General features: G+C 36.5%; 1 protein-coding gene across 2 annotated transcripts in view; it reads left to right on the forward strand.

The window, feature by feature from the left end:
* The window catches only part of MOSPD2 (motile sperm domain containing 2), a 46,431-nt gene that overhangs the window by 3,228 nt on the left and 20,969 nt on the right, over positions 1 to 22,234 (forward strand). For both annotated transcript variants that reach the window (XM_027835361.1, XM_027835362.1), the window contains one exon: positions 20,808 to 20,963. In XM_027835361.1, the coding sequence (XP_027691162.1) occupies positions 20,808 to 20,963 (156 nt within the window). The remainder of the gene's footprint in view (positions 1 to 20,807; positions 20,964 to 22,234) is intronic.

Raw genomic sequence — 22,234 nt, forward strand, 5'->3', positions numbered from 1 at the left:
CTTATTGCCATTCCTATTACAGTTTATGATATGTTGTTGCCTGAGTAGAGTCATACAATGTTTATGGGTAGACAGAAGTGTTTTGAGCATCTGTTATAAGAATTAATAATAATAGCAAACTGAAAAACTGCTTAGAATCACAAGGTATACACGGTCTTTGACTTAAAACTGGGATGTGTTCCAAATGTTTGTAAGTCCTTTTGAAATGTTTTTCAGTAGAAACAATGATTGGGTTTTGGACTTGTCTATGGAAGCATATTTTATCATAATTAGCTAAATTCAACTAGAGTATTAATAGTCTTCTAGTGTTTAATTTTTTTTTTCCTGTAGGAAAAGATAGAAGGCGTGTGTTGTAAGATAAACTTAAATCAGGCCAATATGATGGTTCATGTTTGGTTTTGGAATGAAGTAAGACACTTGTAGACTATGTAACAGTTAACAAAAGGAGGTTTACTTGAACCATAACATAGAAAAGATAAATCAGCGATGATACAGCATTGATTTAGTTGAGCGTATCTTCACTACCTTTATGTTGACCATGTAGAAATTTGTCAAACCTGAGAGAGGAACTCCTGGGCAGCTTTTATTCTTAGGCCACTGGGAAGCTACATCCAGGGCCAACCAATTATATCTCTACAGTTTCACTACTTTATTAAAGAAAAATTAGTTGTGCTTATGTAGGAGGGAACCTTCTTATGTTATTCCTATCACAGTGTTCTATCTGTGTAGTACCTTGCACAAGTCACTAATTTCCTTAGGTCTTGGTTTCCTTATCTCTAAAATGAAGGAGTTGGATTAGATGACTTCTGGATTCTTTCTAGTTCCAGATTTATAACCCCAACTGGGAAAACATCTTTCTCTTACCTCTGTTCTTTCCATTTGCTCCTTAACCTTTTATTTGTTTATTTAAAATTTGATTCCTTTTTGTTACAAACATGAGCATCTGTAAGCACGAATGATTCAATATGCCAAGAGCAGAATAGATTATATATGAAACTGAACTTTTGGTAGGGTTTTTTTTAATAGTCTATATTAAATTTTATATAGTAGCAAAAATACCCTGAGTCACTTCCTGAGCTTCTTTCTGTTCTTTTCCATATATTTTTATTATTATTACATTACCCTTCCTTTTTTTTTCCCCTTTCCTCCCCCCTCTATATATGTCCTCCTTTATAATATTAAGTATGGTCAAAACAAATGAACAGACTAGTTATGTCTAAAAATGTATTTCCTAATCTGATCACCTGGTATCCATTTGTGTTTGGACTCCTGTTTCACTTGTTGCCTATGTTGTAATTATCAGTGCCTGATTTTCTTGGCTATAAAATGGAATGTGAAAACCAAGGAGACTATTACTAGTGTGCTGTCACCTTTTTGTTATCAATTTCCAACTGGTCATTAGCTCGTTTAGAAAACTGTTGTGTTAGATGTGTTGACAGCATTATACTCATTCTGTCCTGACAAGTGTTATCCATTTGATAGGTATTATATTTTTTGTGTTCTCTCTTCACCTAAGATTTCCTATCTATAATGAATTTCAGTGTGATAAGATCATTTAGATTTATTTAATTAGGAAGAATTCAATTGAATGAACACATTTTCTTAACAGCAACTTTTGGGGAAGGTTTTCACAGTTGTCACTTATAATTATTTTTAGCTATGTGCTAGAAATTCAACTGAGAATAGGAGAGAGAAAGTGTGTGTAGGTTAGGCAGTGTGGTGTAGTAGAAAGTTCTGAACTGAGAGTCAAGAGAAGTGTAATACTAGTTGTGTAACTATGGGCAAGTCACTTATTAACTCATAGGATTGTTGTGAGGCTCAAATAATATGTCTGTAAAATATTTAGCTGATGCATAGCGCTTTAAAAGGTTTGCATTACGAAACTATTAATTTGAACTTGAACTAAATAGACTTTTTTTTTCAGAAGCAGTGCTACTTGTTTCATTCTTTAGGTTTCTTTCAGCATTCTTCTCCATTTGCATTTTACATTAGATTATCTATTGACAGCTTTTAGCTTTACATTTAGAGAAAATTAAGATATACACAACTCAGTAAATAATTCCTGTATCTCCGCCCCCTTGCAAATCACTAATCAAATTAAAAATCACATTTCATTCAGCTGATACATATTAAGCCTCTTCTGTGCACAAGATGGCACTTTGCTGGGCACCGTGGTGAATAAACAGATAAAGGAGGCACTCTGGTTTATATACAGAAGCATTCTGAAAATACAGTTTGTATCAATGCCACTATTTGATTTCATAGGTGAATTGACTTTTGAAACTTCAAGTATTGTGGTTGGGAATAGAGAAATTATAGAAGACATTATTATTACCCTTCTTGTCTAAGCCTTACCTAAGTATTTACATTCCCAATTAATTTTCTGCTTTTGTTTTCTTTTCCTCTTAAAAATATACTAGATTTTTGCAACATTTTTATTTTAACCCTACTTTAAGGAATGAAATCATAATTGGACTGTTATAGTAGGTATAATTCTATTGTTTTGTATAAGTGGTCTCCTTGACTGTAGTTTTTTCTCCTCAATCAATTCATCACATTACTTCTGAAATGACTTTCATAATATATAGATTTGACTAGGTCATCTCCATTTTACTCAGTAGCTTCATAGCTACTATAAAATAAAACCTAAATAAATTAAATTGAAATCTATGTAGTTAGTACTGCCCCCACTTATTATTTAGTCATATTGAGAACTTGACTGCAAGCTATTCTCTGTTAGAAGTACTGTACAGTATGTAGAAACAGGCAGTAACAAACTACAAAGAATTATATTTTAATGCAAATAGTTTAAAAAGGCACAGATTTAATTTAGAAAATCAGAGCACTGCTAGACTTCCCCTGCCACCTCTTAAAAACAAACGAGTAAACAAAAAACTTGCTATGGAATATACTTTATATGCAGACTGATTTGGATAGCACACATTGTGTTGTTAAAGCACCTAAGATTACTTGAACTCATGAAAAAAAATTTTTTCCCCCTTGTTTATATGCTATCTTATATAAAAAGTACTTGGACAAAGGATATCAGTAGGAAAAACAGAAAGATGCCACAAACACCAAAGTATTTATAGCAGTACTTTTTTTGTAATTGAAAAGAACTGGAAACAAAGTAGATACCTGTCAGTTGGCTAAACAAGTTTGTGTTCTACGCAAGTAATGGGGTACCCAACAGCAAGAGATAGAAAGAGAAATCCCATTTAAAGTTACTGTAGACATTATAAAATATTTAGGAGTCTACCTGCCGAAACAAACCCAGGAACTGTATGAACATAATTACAACACACTTTTCACACAAATAAAATCAGATCTAAATAATTGGGAAAACATCAGTTGCTCATGGGTAGGCCAAGCTAATTTAATAAAAATGATAATTCTACCTAAATTAATTTCCTTATTCAGTGCCATACTAAACTACCAAAAAATTATTTTATAGAGCTAGAAAAAATAGTATTAAGATTCATCTGGAAGAACCAAAGGTCCAGAATATCAAGGGAACTAATGAAAAGAAATGCTAGAGAAGGGTGGCCTAGCCATACCAGATCTTAAATTGTATTATAAAGCAGCAATCATCAAAACTACTTGGTACTGGCTAAGAAATAGAGTGGTAGATCAGTGGAATAGGTTCTACTGTTTGATAAACCCAAAGACCCCAGCTTCTGGGATGAGAATTCACTATTTGGCAAAAACTGCTGGGAAAACTGGAAAAGAGTATGGAAGAAACTAGGCATGGACCAAAAATCATACACCATATACCAAAATAAAGTCAAAATGGGTACACGTTTTGGATATAAAGGCTGATACTATAAGCATACTGGGAGAGCAAGGAGTAGTTCACCTGTCAGATTTATGGAGAACAGAAGAATTTATGACCAAACAGGAGATCGAGAACATTATGAAATGCAAAATGGATAATTTTGACTACATTAAATAGAAAAGTTTTTGCACAAACAAAGCCAATGCAGCCAAGATTAGGAGGGAAGCAGAAAATTGGGAAAAACATTTTACAACCAGTGTCTCTGATAAGGAACTCATTTCTAAAATATATAGAGAATTAAGTCAAATTTATAAGAATACAAGTCATTCTCCAATTGAGAAATGGTCAAAGGATATGTACACTCAGTTCTCAGATGAAGAAATTAAAGCCATCTATAGTCATATGAAAAAATGTTCTAAATCACTATTGATTAGAGAAATGCAAATCAAAACAACTCTGAGGTACCACATCACACCGATCAGATTGGCCGACATGACAAAACAGGAAAATGATATATGTTGGAGAAGATGTGGGAAAATTGGAACACTAATGCATTGTTGATGGAGTTGTGAAATGATCCAACCATTTTGGAGAGCAGTTTGAAACTATGCCCAAAGGGCTATAAAAATGTGCATACCCTTTGACCTAGCAAATAACACTTCTGGGGATATATTCCAAAGAGATCGTAAAAATGGGGCAAGGACCCACACGTACAAAAATATTTATAGCATCTCTTTTTGTGGTGGCAAAGAATTGGAAATTGAGGGGATGCCCATCAATTGGGGAATGGCTGAACAAGTTGTGGTATATGAATGTAATGGAATACTATTGTGCTATAAGAAATGATGAGGAAGCTGACTTCAGAAAAACCTGAAAAGACTTGCATGGACTGATGATAAGTGAAGTGAGTAGAACCAGGAAAACATTGTACACAGTAACAGCTATATTGTGCAATGACTAACTTTGATAGACTTAGCTCTTCTCAGCAATGCAGGGATCTAACACTTCTCCAAAAATCTCATGATGGGAAATGCTGTCCACATCCAAAGAAAGAACTGTGGAGTTTGAATGCAGGTCAAAGCATACTATCTGCTCTTGTTTCTTCTTCTGTTTTGTTTTATTTCTTCTTTCTTATGGTTCCTCCTATTGGTTCTAATTCTTCTTTACAACATGACTAATGTGAAAATGTTTAATAAGAATGTATAGGTGGAGGCTATATCAGATTGCATGCTGTCTTGGGGAGGCAGGGGGAGAAAATTTAAAACTCAAAAGCTTATGGAAGTGAATGTTGAAAACTAAAAATAAAGTAATAAAATAAAACAAAAACAAAAAACAAAAGCATTATAAGATTTGCATTATAAGAAATGATGGGTACAGAGTAACATGACAAGACCTACATGGACTGAAGAAAAGTGAAGTAAGCAGAATCAGAAAACAATATACTTAGTGATTATAACAATTTAAATAGAAACAACAGATCAAAACTGAATGCCTTGAAATTGTGTTGACCCAACATGACATGTCTCCTTTATCCTTTGTTGTAGAGGTGAGGAATTATGAGTGTCACACTTGGTTGATGTGTTGTTTAGTTTTACTTAACTGTTTTCCCCTGCTCCCATTTCAGTCTTTTAAGGGATAATTCTCTGGAATGGGGAAGAAGGGGGAGACAGGAAATGTAGGTAATATACAGAAAACAAAATACACCCAAAATTTTAATTTTTAAAGAAGTACTTATATAATTCTGAATTGTTTTGCTTTATATAGCTAGACTTGCAGTTTCTTTTTTATTGAACGTGATTTAATTGAGCGTAGGAGACTGACCTGATGCAATTGGAGATTGTGTTGTTAGTGAAAAATAAGTTTGGATAGGCTGTGAATGGCCAGATTATCAGAGCTTGAAAAGCCTGGTAGAAGAGTCTGAAAACAATCTTATATTTCATGCCTTCACTCCTTTTGAACCTCTTCTTGAGCTTTAATGTGACCTACTTCCCTGTAATACTTCTTTGTTCTATACATTTTCCCTATTGTGGCTTAATTTTTCTCACTTCAACCATAACAATTTTATTGGCCATCTCAGTGCCAAACTTCTTAGGCTTTCCATTCTCCCTTTCTTTCTTCTTACAACTATATTTTGGAGTGTTGCTAGAGTAAATCTTAAAGCCACACTGATGATACCCATTGCATCTTATTTTTATACTATGTCACTGACATACTTTAATGCATTCTTTGTTGGCTTTCTATCTCATTCCTCAAAATGGCTATTCTAAACCTATTCTGTACCCAAGAGCTCCACCCCCATCTCTCTCTGCAAATGATCTTGGTTCCTGCTTTAATGATAAGATTTCAGATACCAGGTAACTTCACCTCCCTTTCTCCACATCTCAAAACTTCTCTTATCTTTATCTTTCCTTCAGGCTCATAGTAATGAGGTGGCTCCCCTCCTTGCCAAATCTAAACTCTCTTGTCTCCTTTGAGACTTGAGCTACTTTCTTCCCTCATTTTTAGTGTTCCCTTCTATTTCTTTCTCTTTGCTTAGGATCATTCCTGTCTTTAATAGCTTTCCTTTGACCTTGTTATAGTCTTCAGCTAATGCCTTAATTTTCTCTGTCTTTCCTTTGACTATTCTTTCTAGAAGTTGGCACTGTTTACCTTAGTCACTTATAATCTGACTTTCCTCTCCCTTGTCCTACTGAAACAGCTAGAAGGAACGCACATTTTCTTAGTTATTAAAGTTAATAACCTCTTCTCAGTTCTTATAAGAGGATCAGAAATTCAAAGTTTGAAGAGATATTTAGCAATCACTTAGCCCAGGGATTCTTACCTAGGATCTGTGAGCTTAGTTTAAAAAAAAAAAGTTTTGATAACTATTTCAATATAATTGGTTTTCTTTGTAATACTCTATATTTTGTTTTTTACATTTTATTCTGAGAAAGAGCTCATGGGTGGCACCAGATTGCCAAAGCAGTTCTTAACTCACCTTAATGCCTGGACTATTATAATAGACTACTGGTTGATCTTCCTGCTTCACGTCTTTTCCCATTCTAGTCTGTCTTCCACTCAATCATAAAAATGATCTTCCTAAAGTCCTGGTCAGATCTTTTCATCCTCCACTACCTTCCTTTTCATTAAAGTCCAGTGGCTCCTCAGTAACTCCAGGATCAAAAATAAAATCCTCTTTTTGGGTTTTAAAACTCTTTATAACTTGGTTCCTTTTATGCCTTTCCAGCCTTCATACACCTTCCTCCCTTCTGTGTACTTCATGTTCTAGTGATATTGACCTCCACTGTTGCTGCTTCTTTGCACAAGATACTGTGTCTCACCACTCTGCATTTTCATTGATTGTCCTCTCCTTGATTCCACTTCTTGGCTTTCCTGACTTCCTTCAAGTGTCATCTAATATTTCACCTTCTGAAAGAAGCCTTTCTCAGTCTTTCTAATGCTAGTGCCTTCCCTCTGTGATTATCTCCAATTCATTCTGTATGTATCTTGTTTCTACGTAGTTATATCTATGATGACTCCCCCATTAGATTGTGAGCTTCTTGAGAGCAGCTGTTTTCACATTTCCTTGTATCTCCAGGGGCTTAACCCAGTGCCTGGCACATAGTAGGTGCTTATTAAATGCTTGATGACTTGTTTACATTTTCCTTCTTAATAGTTTCTATCCCTTTGATTTCCATTATTCTATTCTATTCTGTTTTTCCTCCTCTTCTGAATGCTCTGCTTCCTTTTCTGGTAATTCTTTCTCCTAAATTCAGGTGTCGCTGAAGGGCTCCGTCTTTGATCTCTCTCATTTCCTCTCTTCTTTTTCTCTCTCTTCTTTATCCTCTCTCTCTTCCTCCTCTGTCTCAATTTAAAACTACACAACTTGGCCCCATCTTCCCTTTTCTAGTTTTATTACACATCACTCCCCTCAGCATCCTCTGCAATCAGTCAAACTGACCTTCTTGTACCTCACGCACAACACTTCATTTTTTTATCCCTTTGTACTCTCTGCGCCTGCAAGAGGAGTAAGACCTTTCTCCAACCATTCATCTTCCATATTCTGCTGTCAGGGTTCAGGCCAACTTCTGTAAGCATCAGTGCTACTTCTGCAGGTAAGACTTCTACCTCTGGCTGGGCCTGCCTGATCTCTCCAGCCTTAGGTAAGAAGAGGAGCAAGACCTTAAGAGCTTCTTTTGATTATAACCACCCTTCCAGCTCCTGCTGTCTATGTCCCTTGAAAGAAGGCTACTAGAAACCAGGAGTTCTGCTTCCATCTGCACTAGCCCAAAGCAACTTCTAACTCCTGCCTGCCTGATCTCTGGTGCAAGAGGAGCAGCCTTCCTTTTGGCCTTAGGCTTTCCATCTCCTACTGCGTCTATCTCTTAAGGAAAAGGAAAGAGGAAAACCAGTGGAGAACATGACTTCAAAGAGGAATGGTACCTTCCACTCAATAATGAATATTTTCACACCTGGTCATAATGTACACATCCCAGTGATTCTGAACCCATTTAGGTCATCATCTAAATCCTCATTCCTCATCCCCTACCATTTGATTGCTTATTTCCATCCTCCTCAACCCTCTTACCCCAAAGTCCCAACCAAACACCACTCAACTCTTCCTCTGTGCCTTTTGGAATGTCTATTCTATAGGCAACAAACTTCTCTTCATTCTAAATCTTTTCTTCCTCGACTCCTTCCATGTTCTATCTATCACTGAAACTTTGCTATCCCTGATGGCATAGCTTCCTTAGCCATGCTTTTTGAGTACTGGCTGCATGTTCACTCATTCCCATCAGTTCACTTGAGGTGGTGGAGTTGTAATACTCTTCTGCTCTCCATTACCACCTCCAGGTTCTCACTGCCTATATCCATCATCCAATAACCTTTCTTCCATTGAGGACCATGATATTCATATTTACCACCCAGTCAAAATCCTGATACTTGTTGTGTACAGACCTCCAGGTCACTCTCTATTTCCTTCTTCAGTGATTTGGGTACCTGGCTCACAGTTTTTCTATCTTCTCAAACTCTTGCCCTCATATTTGAGGACTTCATCATACTTGTTAACTCTTCATCAAACACTCTAACCATTTAGTTCTTCAGCTATCTCAGTTCTCATTACCATTTTCCTCCACCTCACCTCAGCCATGCACAAAGATGGTTATACCCTTGGTTTTGCCATTGTCCTCAAGTATACCAGCTGATGTATTAGTATCCTATCTCTCCTTCTGCCTTCCCTTACCAAATCCAACTCTTTGTCCACAGGGACCTCCAGTCCCCCAATCCTTTAGTTTCCTCCCAAGCTATTTCTCCTGCACTAGTCACTCTCTCCTCTTTTCATCATCTTGACCCCTTGATGAACTAGTTCAACTCTATACCTTCCACTTGAATTCCTGGCCCGTTTCAGGCTTGGATACTCCCACCATCTACCACTTTCAGTCCTACACACATACAGCTGAATATAGGTGGAGAAAATCACATAAGCATTTATGTTTAAATTTATTTATGATTAGTGGGCTGGGTCTACTTCAGATTTATGTTACACAACCTCATTTGGGCCATCACTGTCACTAGGCAATCCTATACCTCCCTTACAACCCACTATCCCACTCTCCACAGCAGCTCTTCCAAACTTTTTCATCCTTCCTCAAACCTCCCGTGGCTCCCCTTTCCCTACCCCACCCTTTCAGCTGAGAACTTTGCCTCATATTTTGCTGAAAAAATTGAATTCATTGTGAGCTCCCTCTTCTCTCTTTCCTCATCTTCCTCAATCTCTCCCCGTCTACTGGCTCATTCTTTTTTGCCTACAATGTCCGTGTCTCTCTTCTCCTGAAAAATCCTCAGTTGATTCTTCTATCTCCACTATTGTCCTATCTCTTCTGCTATTTGTGGCTTAACTCCTTGAAAAAGTACAATAGATGCTTCCACTTTTTCTCCTCTCTTCTTAACCTGTATAATCTAACTTCCAACCTTACCATCCCACCAAAACTGCTCTCTCCAAAGTTACCCGTGACCTCTTATTTGCCACATTCAGTGGTCTTTTCTCAGTCCTCATTCTCTTCTACCTCTTTAAAGGTTCTTCTCTTCTTTGATACTCTTTTTCTTTTTTTTTGGCTAGACAATGGGTTAAGTGACTTGCCCAGGGTCACACAACTAGTAAGTGTTCTTGTCTGAGGCCGGATTTGAACTCAGGTCCTCCTGAATCCAGGGCCAGTGCTCTATCCACTGCACCACCTAGCTGCCCCAATACTCTCTTTCCTCTAGGCTTTCAGGCCACAACTCTCTTGGTTTTCCTCCTATCTACTTGACAATTGTTTCTCAGACTCCTTTGCTGAATCCTAATCCAGGTCACACCATGTAACAATAGGTGTTCCACAGGGTCCTCTTATCTTCTCCTGCTATATTACTTCACTTGGAAATCCCATTAGCTCCAGTGGTTTCAGTTATGTTTATGCTGATGAATCTTCGATCTATTTGTCCAGCCCTAATTTCTGTCCTAAATATCAGGCTTGCATCTCCAGTTACCTATTAGACATCCAGTTTTACACTGGATGTCCTATAAACATCTTAGATTACACATTTAAACTCGTTATTTCTCTTTTCGAACCCTCCCCTCTTCCTGTCTACTATATAGAGTACTATAATACTGTCAGCCATCCAGGCCCACAACTGAAGAATTCTCAATTTTATATTTTCTATCATTCCCCCATCTAATCTGTTGCTAAGTGCTGTCAATTTTATCTTTATAACATCTCTTGCATATGCCCCCTGCTCTTCTCTGACACTGTCACGACTCTGGTGTGGGCCTTCATCATCTCAAACTTAGACAGTTGTGATAGCCTGCTTTTTGTTCTGCCTGCCACTAGTCTCTTTCCACTACTGTTGTCTACTTGTCGAACTAATAATAATCACAGATCTGACCAGGCCATTCTCCTATTCAATAAACTCCAGTGACTTCCTGTCATCTCTAGGATCGAATAAATAATTCTCTGATTGGTATTCAAAGCCTTTTACAACTTGGCCCCCTCCAACCTTTTCAATCTTCTTACACCTTATTCCCCTCATCTCACCCCTCCCCCCAAGATATTCTGCAATACAGTGACACTGGCCTCCTGGTTGTTCTTGTACATGACACTTCATCTCCAGACCATGCATTTTCACTTGCTATTCCCCATGCCTGGAATACTCTCCCTCCACGTGGCTTCCCTAGATTCCTCTAAGTCCCACTTAAAATCCCAGATTTACAAGAAGCCTTACCTTACCCCCCTTAATACCAGAGCCTTCTGTCTATTGACTATCTTCAGTATGTCTTATTTGTATATAATTGTTTTCATGTTGTCTCCTCTATTAGACTGTGAGCTCCTTGAAAACAGAAAATGTCTTTTACCTTTCTTTGTACCACCAGGCTCGGGACAATGCCTAACACATAGTAAATGCTTAATAGGTGCTTGATTGATTGCCCAAACCCAGGGGAAAAAAGCAACAGGGTCTGTACTTGGAGAAGAGTAAAAAGAGTTTTAGAACTGGGATCGGGAGAGCATGTCTCTGGTCAACTATGGCAAAGATAAAGAGGACCAAGAAAAGATACTGTTAGGTCTCCACAACCTAGAACTTCATTAAATCTGGAATGGGCCTTAGGGGTAATCTATTATAAACTCTTTTACAGATGAGGAAATTAGGACCTAAAAAGGTTAAATGATAATAAAGTTACATAGTTAATTAATGAAGGAGTCAGGACCGAAACTCAGGTGTCTTTACTCCAATTTAAACTCTTCCACTATCCTGTTGCTGAGGGAAAGACCATTTTGACATTTGAAATGGAATTTTTGGTATTGTAGTAGTGCACCTTAAGTCAGTAGAGGTGTCCAAAGGTGGAAAAGGGACAAGGAGTGAGGAAGTAGGAAATAGGAGGAAAAACTTGGCCTGTTTTATAGTTTTTCCTAGAGTTGACCTTACTCTCTCCTCCTTCGAAATATAAGACTTGAAGGAAGAGAGCACCATCATCCCTACTAACTCCTTTCCACAACTAATTTTCTCATCATACAGAGTGGAAAAGAGAAAAATGAAAGAGGATAGAGAATTGCCTGTTCTTTTCTCTAGAGAACTAGTGAGAAGTTGTGTCTAAGCACAGAATTGCTACAGATGGAAATAGGAAACTAGCAGAGAACTTTTGTGCTGGCTCCCCTCACCTTTCTGTCTTTTGCACTGGGTGTATCTTACTTTCTTCTCCTTGCTCAGACTTCCATTTTTCAGGTCTTCATGATGGTACAGAGGCAAAAGGCTACTGGAGCTATCTATAGTTGTGGTCATCCTCCAAGGGCTTTCATCAGCCTTGCTATTGTCTGTCACTACTTGTTTCCCTCATCTCCTTCTTGGTACTGTGAAGTTTATGAACTTATCCATCTCCAGTGATTGAACAGCCAGTCTTAAGGGTATGGGGTGGGCGAGAATGAAGTCAGTATCAGTACTGGCCAGACTTATTACAATGGGAAAGAAACTTCTGGCAAAAAGGCTGAGAGTTGTTGTGACTAGGCCTAGCTCCGCCCTTAAGAACCTTAAAATAGCAAGAAATGTTCTAAGTTTAAAAAAAAAATGAAAAGAGAGAATTTCCTATAAGAACTATTTCCCCATCCCTGAAGGTAGAGACCATGAGAAAATGAGCACAAATTAAAATCAACACAATTAAATAATGTGGGGTTAAAGAATTTTAGGATGAAATTCCAAAAAACAATAATTAATTCATTAATATGTACCATATTATTGTTGTCGTTGTTCAGTCCTGTCCAACTCTTTATACCTTTCTACAGTTTTCTCGGCAAAGATATTGGAGTGGTTTGCTATTTCCTTCTCCAGTGGATTAAGGCAAAAAAAAGATTAAGTGACTAGGAGTTTTCATTTTGGGATCTCTTTCAGGAGGTGACCAGTAGATTCTTTCAATTTCTTCTCTTTTTTAAACTCTATTTTCTGTTTTACCTTCTGGTTCTAGAACATCAGGGCAGTTTTCCTTGGTAATTTCTTGAGAGATGATGGCTTTCAGGTAGTCCAGTAATTCTTAAATGATCTCTACTGGATCTATTTTCCAGGTCATTGTTTTTCCAAAGAAATATTTTACATTTTCTTCTATTTTTTTTATTCTTTTGATTTTGTGTTTTTTCATTAGCTTCCATTTCCCCAATTTGGATTTTTAAGGGATTATTTTCTGAGCTTTTGTACCTCCTTTTCCATTTGTCCAATTCTACTTATAAAGGAGTTCTCTTCAGTGGAGTTTAGTGTCGCTTTTATCATTTGGCCTGTTGTTTTGTAAGATGTTATTATCTTCAGTATTTTTTTTTTGTTCTCCTTTACCAAAGTATTGACTCTTTTTTCATCACTTATTCCTTTCCTCAATTTTTCCTCTGTCTCATTTGATTTTTAAAATCCTGAGCTCTTCCAGGAATTATTTTGGGGCCTAAAACCAATTCACATTTTTCTTTGAGGCTTCGTTAGCAATTTTGACTTTGTTGTCTTCTCAGTTTATGTTTTTATGTTCTCTGACACCATAGTAACTTTCTATGGTCAGGTCCTTTTTTGTTGTCTGCTCATTTTTCTAGCCTATTTCTTGACTTTTAACTTTATGTTAAAGTTGAGCTGTGCTCCAGGGTGAAGGGGGCACTATCCCAAGCTTCAGGTTTTTTTGTCTATCTGTTTTCAGAGCTAGTTCTTGGGGTCTATAAGTTTGGAGTCTGCTGTGATCTAAGAAGAGGTGTGTTCACTATTCTCCTGGACTGTGCTGTGGTCTGTGAATGACCACAAGAACTCGTTTCCACCATGGAACTGTGAGCAGGGTCCCCACTCTCTGTGTCAACAAGTTCTAGTGTGCTAGTGCTCCTCCTCTCCCTGGGATTGAGGCCAGATCCATGTGTGGGCAGTGCAACAGAGTCCCATGTCCAAGGCCAGCAAAGGGACCTCTGTAATCACCTTCTGAACAGTTGTCTGACCCCTTTACTGCCTGTGGGCTGAGAGTTCTAGAAGCTGCTGCTAAAGATCTCGTTGCCTCTAAAGCCTGCTGATGTCTTGTGCTTTATTCTCACCACAGCGCAATAGACTTCCCTTGCCAGTCTTCAAAGTTGTTCAGAGTTGTCTTGGGCCAGAAAATTGTTTCGCCCCACCTTTTGTGTGTCCTGCCCCTTTGGAATTTGAAGTTGTTGGAGGGGAATTTGGGAGAGCTCAGGCAGGACTGCCTTTTCTCTGCTATCTTGCCTTTGCCCCTGAGGAAACTTCCTATCTCTAGCTGTGTTTCTGGCACCAAGTAGTTACTCAGTAGAACAACAGCCCTACCCTAGAGTCAAGATAACTCATATTACTTCTTTAAAAAGTTTCATGGGATCAGACTCCATAGAACTGAAGATTTCTATCTGAAATTTCCCCGAAGGAACTTGTATCTGTTAACATATCTCCCTTCATTTTATATGTCATCACTTCATTTGTTTAATTTCCACAGTTTTCATTCTTTTTCCCCTTTTAACAACAAACATTTTAACATTGTACGTTTACACGTGCCTTGTAAATTGGTCCATTTTAAGGAACACTTAGTTGTTAGTCATTGGCATAGTTGGAGAATGAAAAACATTTTTGTTTAATGATTAATTGAAGTTTAGCTTAATTCCTAGGGCAAGCAATTATCCCTTTTAGCAATGCAAGTAGGGAATATGTTAATAGAACTTGTCATAGTTCATTGATGAATTATCTTGTTAGATTTTGACTATATTGTTTAGGAGTAATTATGATTTTGTAGAAATATTACTTTCCTGTATCATACATCTTCAACTTAACATTAGAGAATCAGTATTCTTTGAAAGTGATCTCTATGAAAATAGGAAGTTAAAGTTGTTTCTGACTTTTGAAGAAAACAAAATAAATCTAGGTGGTAAAATAAATTTGAAGGAAAGATTTTGTATTCTTAATAACCCTAGGGCCATGAAAAAATATCAACAGGTATTTTCTTTTAAATAAAGCTTTTGATTAGAAATTTAATAAGCTAGAAGTAACATTTTAAAAAATTAATACATTTAGGAAATATTTATAATGGTAATCTAATGTAGAGAAACAGTAATGTAAACCTCGAATTGCCTTTGTATCTCTTAGCAGAAAAGGCTGATTCAGTTTCTCTAGGTTGAAGACTTTACAAGTTCTTAGAGACAGGCTGCATTAAACAAGGGAAAAAACACTGGACTTGACATCAGGGTTGGATTAAAATCCCACATCAACTTTGTGACCGTTGGCAAGTCACTTAAACCTTTCTGGGTTTCAGTTTTCTTCATCTATAAAATCAAATAATACTGGTTTCTCTTCCTCACAGGGTAATTGTGAGTAAATCACTTTGTAAACTTTAAAGTGCTATCTAAGTGACAGTTATTATTTACGTATGCCTCTTAACCTAATCTTTCTAGGCTAGAAAGTTTACTTTGCTTTGGGCCAACCAATATTATTTGTAAATTGTGATGAAACAGGAAATTGTCCCTGCCAAAGGTCTCAAACTGGTACATAAGCCTTTGGTGTGGCACAGTAACTTACACCTTGATCTTCAGTAACCTTAACTAACTTAGGTAACTAAGTCTTTCAAAGTGGCTTCTGGCTTGTGAAGCTTTTGTCCTAAAACTCTCTCTTTTTTTTGTCCTAAAAGTTTCTTTTGTAGCTGCTCAGTTCTGTCTTCAACTGTTCTGAGAAATGGTGACTAACTTCTACCTGGGCCTTTGAGCCACTGTAGGTACCAGTTAATCAGAGTATTTCTTTACTTGACAGCCTCGTAGTATCTATTTTCAGTAGAATTGATGTTATTTTCATTGTCCTAGATTGTGCTTTCCACAGGTAAGACTGTTCTTTCCTTCCTGAGACCTCTCATACTAATTATAAGTTTATACCTCCCCTATTCATTTATCACATTCTCATTTTTATCGCATAGTTCCTACCCACAATTAGATTTTTAACTATTTGAAGGCAAGAGTTGCATCCTTTTTTATCTTTATCTGTTGCTTTGCCAAATGGCTGCTTAATAAATATTTGTTGTATTAAAATGTCCATTTTCAACTTTATACTTCCCATTGAAAATCTACTCCACATCAGTACCAGATTTTTCTGTGATGGTTAGCTGCAAAGTTGTTTCTATTTCATCATATATTAATCACTGTTTGATGTTATCTAGTGAGTAAATCACCTCTTTTCCCACTAATGATGTGGGATATGTTTAAGTTTCTATCTACTAATAGGTAGTATATTTTCTTCCTTCCCTTCCTTCCTTTCTTTCTTCATTCTCTCTCTCTTTTTTTCCTTTTTTTCTTAGTAGTACTGTAAACATGACGTTTATTTAGACACGGCAGAATTAATAGGGCAGAGAATAGGCAAAGGGAGAATAGGACAAAAGACTTAAAATTTTGTGACTTTGGTTCATAGGTGGAAACTGTAACACAAAGCATTAATGAAAATATTGCATACTGGAACCCTTAAGCAGTTAGTTGGTTCTTAAATAATCAGACACTTTGGTAAATCTAAAAATTGTAACTAAAATTGTAACTGGGAGCTGTCCAGAACTTGTTTCAGAGATATGTATTTATGAAAGCTATCTTTCCAAATCACTCATGCTTTTAAATGTGAAAAGTATGGTGTATGGAAATATACTCTAAAAGATTGTCGTCGCATGACTGCAGCTTGGTATAAAATTCATTTTAAATACTATTTGTACCTGTGTTAATATTTATTTTAGATTGTTGTTTGATCTTTATAGTTTTCATTTCAAAGAATTCTTGTGTTAATGTCTTAAATCCATTGTAAAATGCCGTTCATCGATGTAGAGAGCGGAAAGGAGGAAAGAAATGGTAGCTGGCCTAAATTTGTCTGGAATACAGAAACCTTAGTAAACTTGAGATGTAGGTGGTGCGATAAGGTTATGCATAAAGAACACCAGTAAGGTATTATTCTGAAGGATGTCTTCACCTGAAATTGAGGGGAAAAAATCTCTTTTAGGGTTGTATACATCATTGTGGAAAAGGAGGGAGAAAACAAGAACCCCCCATTTCTCAGTTTTAAACGGTTGTCCCTTTAAGCAAAACAGTGTAAGTTTACTTATGCCAGAGGACTAAGAAGACACCAACAAATGAAACTGTACTTTATATTGCATATTAGGCATAAGTAACCTAATGGAAAGACACTATTATCTGTGGAAGTGTCTTTAAAAACGTCCTTCGGTACAAGGCTAGGGCAATACCAACAAGGAAGCAGCCAACTAAAGCAAAACAGGCATTCCCCAAACCTTGCCTGGTAGTCCTGTAAGTTCAATTCCTGTTTCCGGAGAACATTATTATATCGTCGTGAGAGAAAACAGCATGATATAATGGAAAGAATGTTGAACTAAAAGCCAAGGAGACATAGATTCTAGACCAGGCTTTGGGACTGACTAGCCGTGTGTCATCAAGCAAGTTATTTTCCCTGTTTTTCAATTTTCTACTTTGTAAAATGGGTTTTGAAAAATGAGATATCTCTAAAGTCCTTTCTCAGTCCTGAATCTGCCTTGAATGAGTTTAGGATATATGAAACCTGGCCTTACACTGAGAATGTCACATTCATTGAAACTTTTTCCATTTCATAAAGTGGTACAGTTTTTAATTTTTTATTAATTTATTTTGATTTATCAAGAATCACTTCTGTAGGCTTTTGAGTTTTAAATTTTTCTCTCCCTCTCCCCACCTCCCTACCCAAAACAGCGCACAATTTGATATAGTACAATTTCTTTTGAAACCTGTGTTACTGATTATTCACACCCTCTATCCTTGTTGCTATCATCTGTTTATCTCATTGTTTTCCTCTCTACGCTGTTCTTTACCATCCTCTTTGAGGATTTCATTATACGTGTTGACAGTCCCTATAACCTCAAATTCTTCTATAACTACAAATTCTTCAAACTATTCAATTATCTCCTTTTTCATTTTCATTTCAACCACATACCAACATGGTCATGTGTAGAACCATTTCACAGGTCAAGGTCCTGATTTTTAAAAATCTACTCACCAACTCCAGGTCTAAAAGTTAACTTCTAAAATAGAATTAGGGGGCAGCTTGGTGGCACAGTGGATAGAGCAGTGGCCCTGAAGTCAGGAGGACCTGAGTTCAAATCCGGTCTCACACCAAACACTTGACACTTACTAGCTGTGTGACCCTGGGCAAGTCACTTAACTCCAATTGCCTAAAAAGAAATAAAATAAAATAGACATAGAAATAGATGAGAACAATCAAAATGAATGTTTCTAGGATTCATTTACAAAATTTAATAAAATCTGTGAAGGGAAAGTACAGGCATGAGTAGTCTTGACAGTAAGTTTGCTTTTGAGGACCCCATAAAAAGTGAAGAGGAGAAACATAGGCTATTATTACCTGCCCAAGCCACTATATTGGCAAAAACTGCTTTGCAATCAGGCAAGGTATAAGCCAAACATTAAGAGTACCATTAACTACTGAACTCTTACGTTCTATGATCTAGCAAAGATATTCATTAATGAAGTGCTTTGGTGATTACTAGTCAAAGCCACAGAATGGAAGAAATATACATTAGATGTTATTTAGGCTAACATCCTTTCCCTCTGTTCATTTTACAGATGAAGAAAATAAAGCCACCTGAGGTACTCCTTGGCACAAGAAAACACAGCCATGTATAAATTTGTAAATTGTGATATTAATATCTTTTGAGTACATATAATTTTTTTCAAAACACATTCATTTATGTTATCACATTTAGTCATTATGAAAACCTTGTGAGGTAGGCAAGGCATGTATTACTCCCTTTTAGACCCAAGGAAATGGGCCCACCTTTATCTTCCCTAGTTCATACCTTTAGATGGAAGTTCTAAGACTGGAACCTCCAACAACTGCTCTTAAGGCAGCATTGGCAGTGTCAGAGACTCGATTCAGGGGTATTGACAATTACTAAAGAGACATTGTCATAAATTTTTATCTGTAACTGCACCTGTAGCTTGGAACCCCAAGAACCCCAAAGCCTTCAAGGTCTTTCTTCAAGCAGGCATCAGCATACTATGACAGAGTAGGTACTTGAAGGCCATTAGGCCTTGGGCAAAATTTGAATAGATGAAGTTTATCTTTGGTACTCCTTCATCTTTCTGTTACCCACTTTGCCTGAGTTTCCCTTTTCTTCTTGACTCCCAAAGGAGTAGCTTTGTTACCTTGTTTCTGAAAGGTTACTATCCCATTTTCTAGTTTGTTTTTACTATAAACTCAGGAGATATGTATAGGAGAGTGAAGACAACACTCTTGATGAATAAAATTAAAAATATAGTAAAATGCAAATGATGCTAAATCTAAGGGCTTCTTTTTCATTCATCACATTTAGCTAGAAAAGGCACACTATATGGTTCTTTCTTATGGATAGGGAAGGCAGCCAGAGCTCAATTTTATTTATTATTAAAGAACTTTAGGTTTAATTTGATCTTTACAATAACCTTTGAGGAATGTATTACAAGTCTAATTGTTCCCATTTTACAGGTATGAAAACCACAGCTCAAAAAAGTTAAGTAATTTGCCAGAAGTCACCTGTAACAGAGGTGGGTTAGGATCAGAACTTTGTATCCTGGAGCCACTATGCTTTTTATCAAATTTAGAAGCTTGAGTTTCTTTTAAAGCAATCAATCAGTGGTCACAGATTTTAGTAGGAAGAAGAAGGCTATAGGAGAACTTAATGAATCTAAATTAAGTCATGGTTGAAACTTTGACTTTCAAAAACTTTTTGTATCTCACAAGTAGTAAAATGATTTTTACAAAAGAAATATACAGAATCAACCTAACAAAACACTCTTAAGGCTTATATAAATATAATTACAAAATATTCTTTAAAGAAATAATGACTCATAATTAGGATATTTATCAGTCATGGTTGGCCATGATCAGTTGAGCGCCTAGGTTTTGCCCATTTCCCAAAATCAGTTTAAAATAAATAGACAGCATGAATATAAATGAATAAATACCATAAAAAAAAGAAGACAATAACCAAATTAGGGACCTTTCACAGCTATTGCTGGAGGAGTATACTTAGCCAGAGGAGGAATAGAAGTTAAAAGGGATGATTCCTTGTGTTATAGTGGGAGAAGGATGTATCTGGAGCTGGGGAGGGGAGAGGGGGAAGGTGATATAAAAACAAAAGACATCAATTTAAAATGATTTGAAGGTAAAAAGAAAAAAAATACATGAAAATAGAAAATACTCAGCATTTAGCTTAATGAAATTGAAAGTATATTTCATTCAAGGTTTGCTTGGTAAAGTAGCCTCTTCATAGTTAGGCATAAAGGAAGAATTAAATATTCAGTTATAATGTACTAGTCTTGTTGTTGTTGTTTTTTTTTTAAGGCAATTGGGGTTAAGTGACTTGCCCATGGTCACACAGCTAGTAAGTGTCAAGTGTTTGGTCTGAGGCTGGATTTGAACTCAGGTTCTCCTGACTTCAGGGCCGGTGCTCTATCCACTGTGCCACCTAGCTGCCCCTACTAGTTCTTGTCAAGAGAGAGAATACATGTTGAATAATTCAGGTACCTCCAAAGTAGCTAATATTAAATTTAAAGTGTTATTTTTTAAAGTATCATACTCATCAGTATAATTCCACTGGAGAGGCATTATGATATACTGGGGAAAAACAAAACAAAACTGGACTTTAGGTCAAAGGAATTGGGATTCAATGCTAGTAGCTCTAATACCTTGCTATTTGTGTGACCTTGGATATAGTACTTAGCTCTTTAGACTTTTTGATGCCTTATCTGAAGAATGAAATTGTTGGATTATGTTAGCTTCGTTTTCCCATCCAGCTCTAAATCTTATGAATTAAATATATGCCCCTTGAAGAATTTTATATTTTCCACCCTTAAAAAGCTCATTATACTTTTAAATTGAATTTTCATTTGGACTTAATACAGTCATCTGCCCTCTACAAATAACCTGTTAATTACATTATAACATCAGTAAATCTAATTGTACAATTTACATTTTTTTCCTATTTATGACATTAGTTGTTTTTTCTCAGATAAGTCAGATAAATATGATTCACGAGATGTGGAAAAACTACAGCAGGATGATACTTGGGTTGAAAGTTTTTTGTGTTGGCGGCATGATGTGGTAGATGAAACACTGAAGATGATTGATGAAAGTTTGCAGTGGAGGAAAGAATTTGCTGTCAATGGTAAGCTTATTCAGATGTAATTATGTTGATAATATATTGATGTTTTATATTTATTTAGCATATTTGCAAATGTTCCTTGTGTTTGTTATAGAAAGTATAATATAAATATAAATTTCTCATTTAGACCTGGGAAAATTTTATGTAAGATATCTTAGTGGTGCCAAGAATAATAAATTGCCTAGAACGAAGCTATGAGTATTTTTAAACTTGAAAACATAAGCAAGCTTTCATTAGGTTCTCCAGCAGGCTGAAGTAAAGACATTTTATGGTTAAGGTGGTTAAAAAAAGGAAAGAGTTTGATCTGCAACTAAGAGTATCTGAATCAAAGAAGGATCATAAATAAGGGAAATACCATTATCCGTAAGCTGAATCAGGTAAAAGAAAATGTTTGCCTTATTTCTAATAATATAGCAAAAGTTATGCAAAGAAAGGCAAAATGAAATGGTTGGCTTCTATTCCTGTTGCTGATGACATACTTAAAAAAAAAAAAAATGACTGTGGACCTGATGGCCACAGCAGAAGGGAAGGAAGGACATTTTCCTTTCTTTAGGGTTTGAGTAGTAGGAGACTTATGATCTGAGAGTTCTGGGACATAAGTAGAGGGTCATCAACTAAATAGAAACAGCCCTTCTAGCTCTTTCACACATGTATGTAGCCCCTAGTTTCTTTAAAACCTTTTTCCCCTTTGCTTCTTCATCTTAGTTTCCATAGCTGCTCTGGGTGTCTAGATGAAGATGTGCTCTGAAGATTTTTACACAGAAACATTGCAAATGCTGGTTAGGTTTCCAGGTGTGGTAGGAGTAGTATCCTAACCCCGCATCCCAATAAAATTAGAGTAGTTTTTCCATAAAAGATAGTAAGAGCATTCTTAACACTTGGTTGGCCTAAACTACTGATCTCACTTCCTTGTCACCTGAGTATAAAACAACCACTAGAAGCTCCAGGCCAGCACTCTGTGTGTCTGGTCCCCTCAAACAAGGGAGCATCACTTAACTGAATCAACTCAAAGTGTCTTCATTGACTTTTTAAAAAAATGATATCTTTTTCATATCTAGCATGTTTTAAGTGTAGTCCTAACAATAGGACTAGATAAACTTGTACTCTGCCAACTGGAGAACTGTAGAAATTGGGTTTTCTGTTATTTTCCCATTAGGTCTTTAGTCTAAAGCTAGACTAGTAATCACAGTTTACTTGGAAAGTAAAGTGTCAATTTACTTGGAAAGTAAAGTGTCAATTTACTTGGAAAGTAAAGTGTCAATTTACTTGGAAAG

This window comes from Vombatus ursinus, unplaced genomic scaffold, assembly GCF_900497805.2.
Source record: "Vombatus ursinus unplaced genomic scaffold, bare-nosed wombat genome assembly UNPS02014814.1, whole genome shotgun sequence".
Classification (NCBI taxonomy): domain Eukaryota; kingdom Metazoa; phylum Chordata; class Mammalia; order Diprotodontia; family Vombatidae; genus Vombatus; species Vombatus ursinus.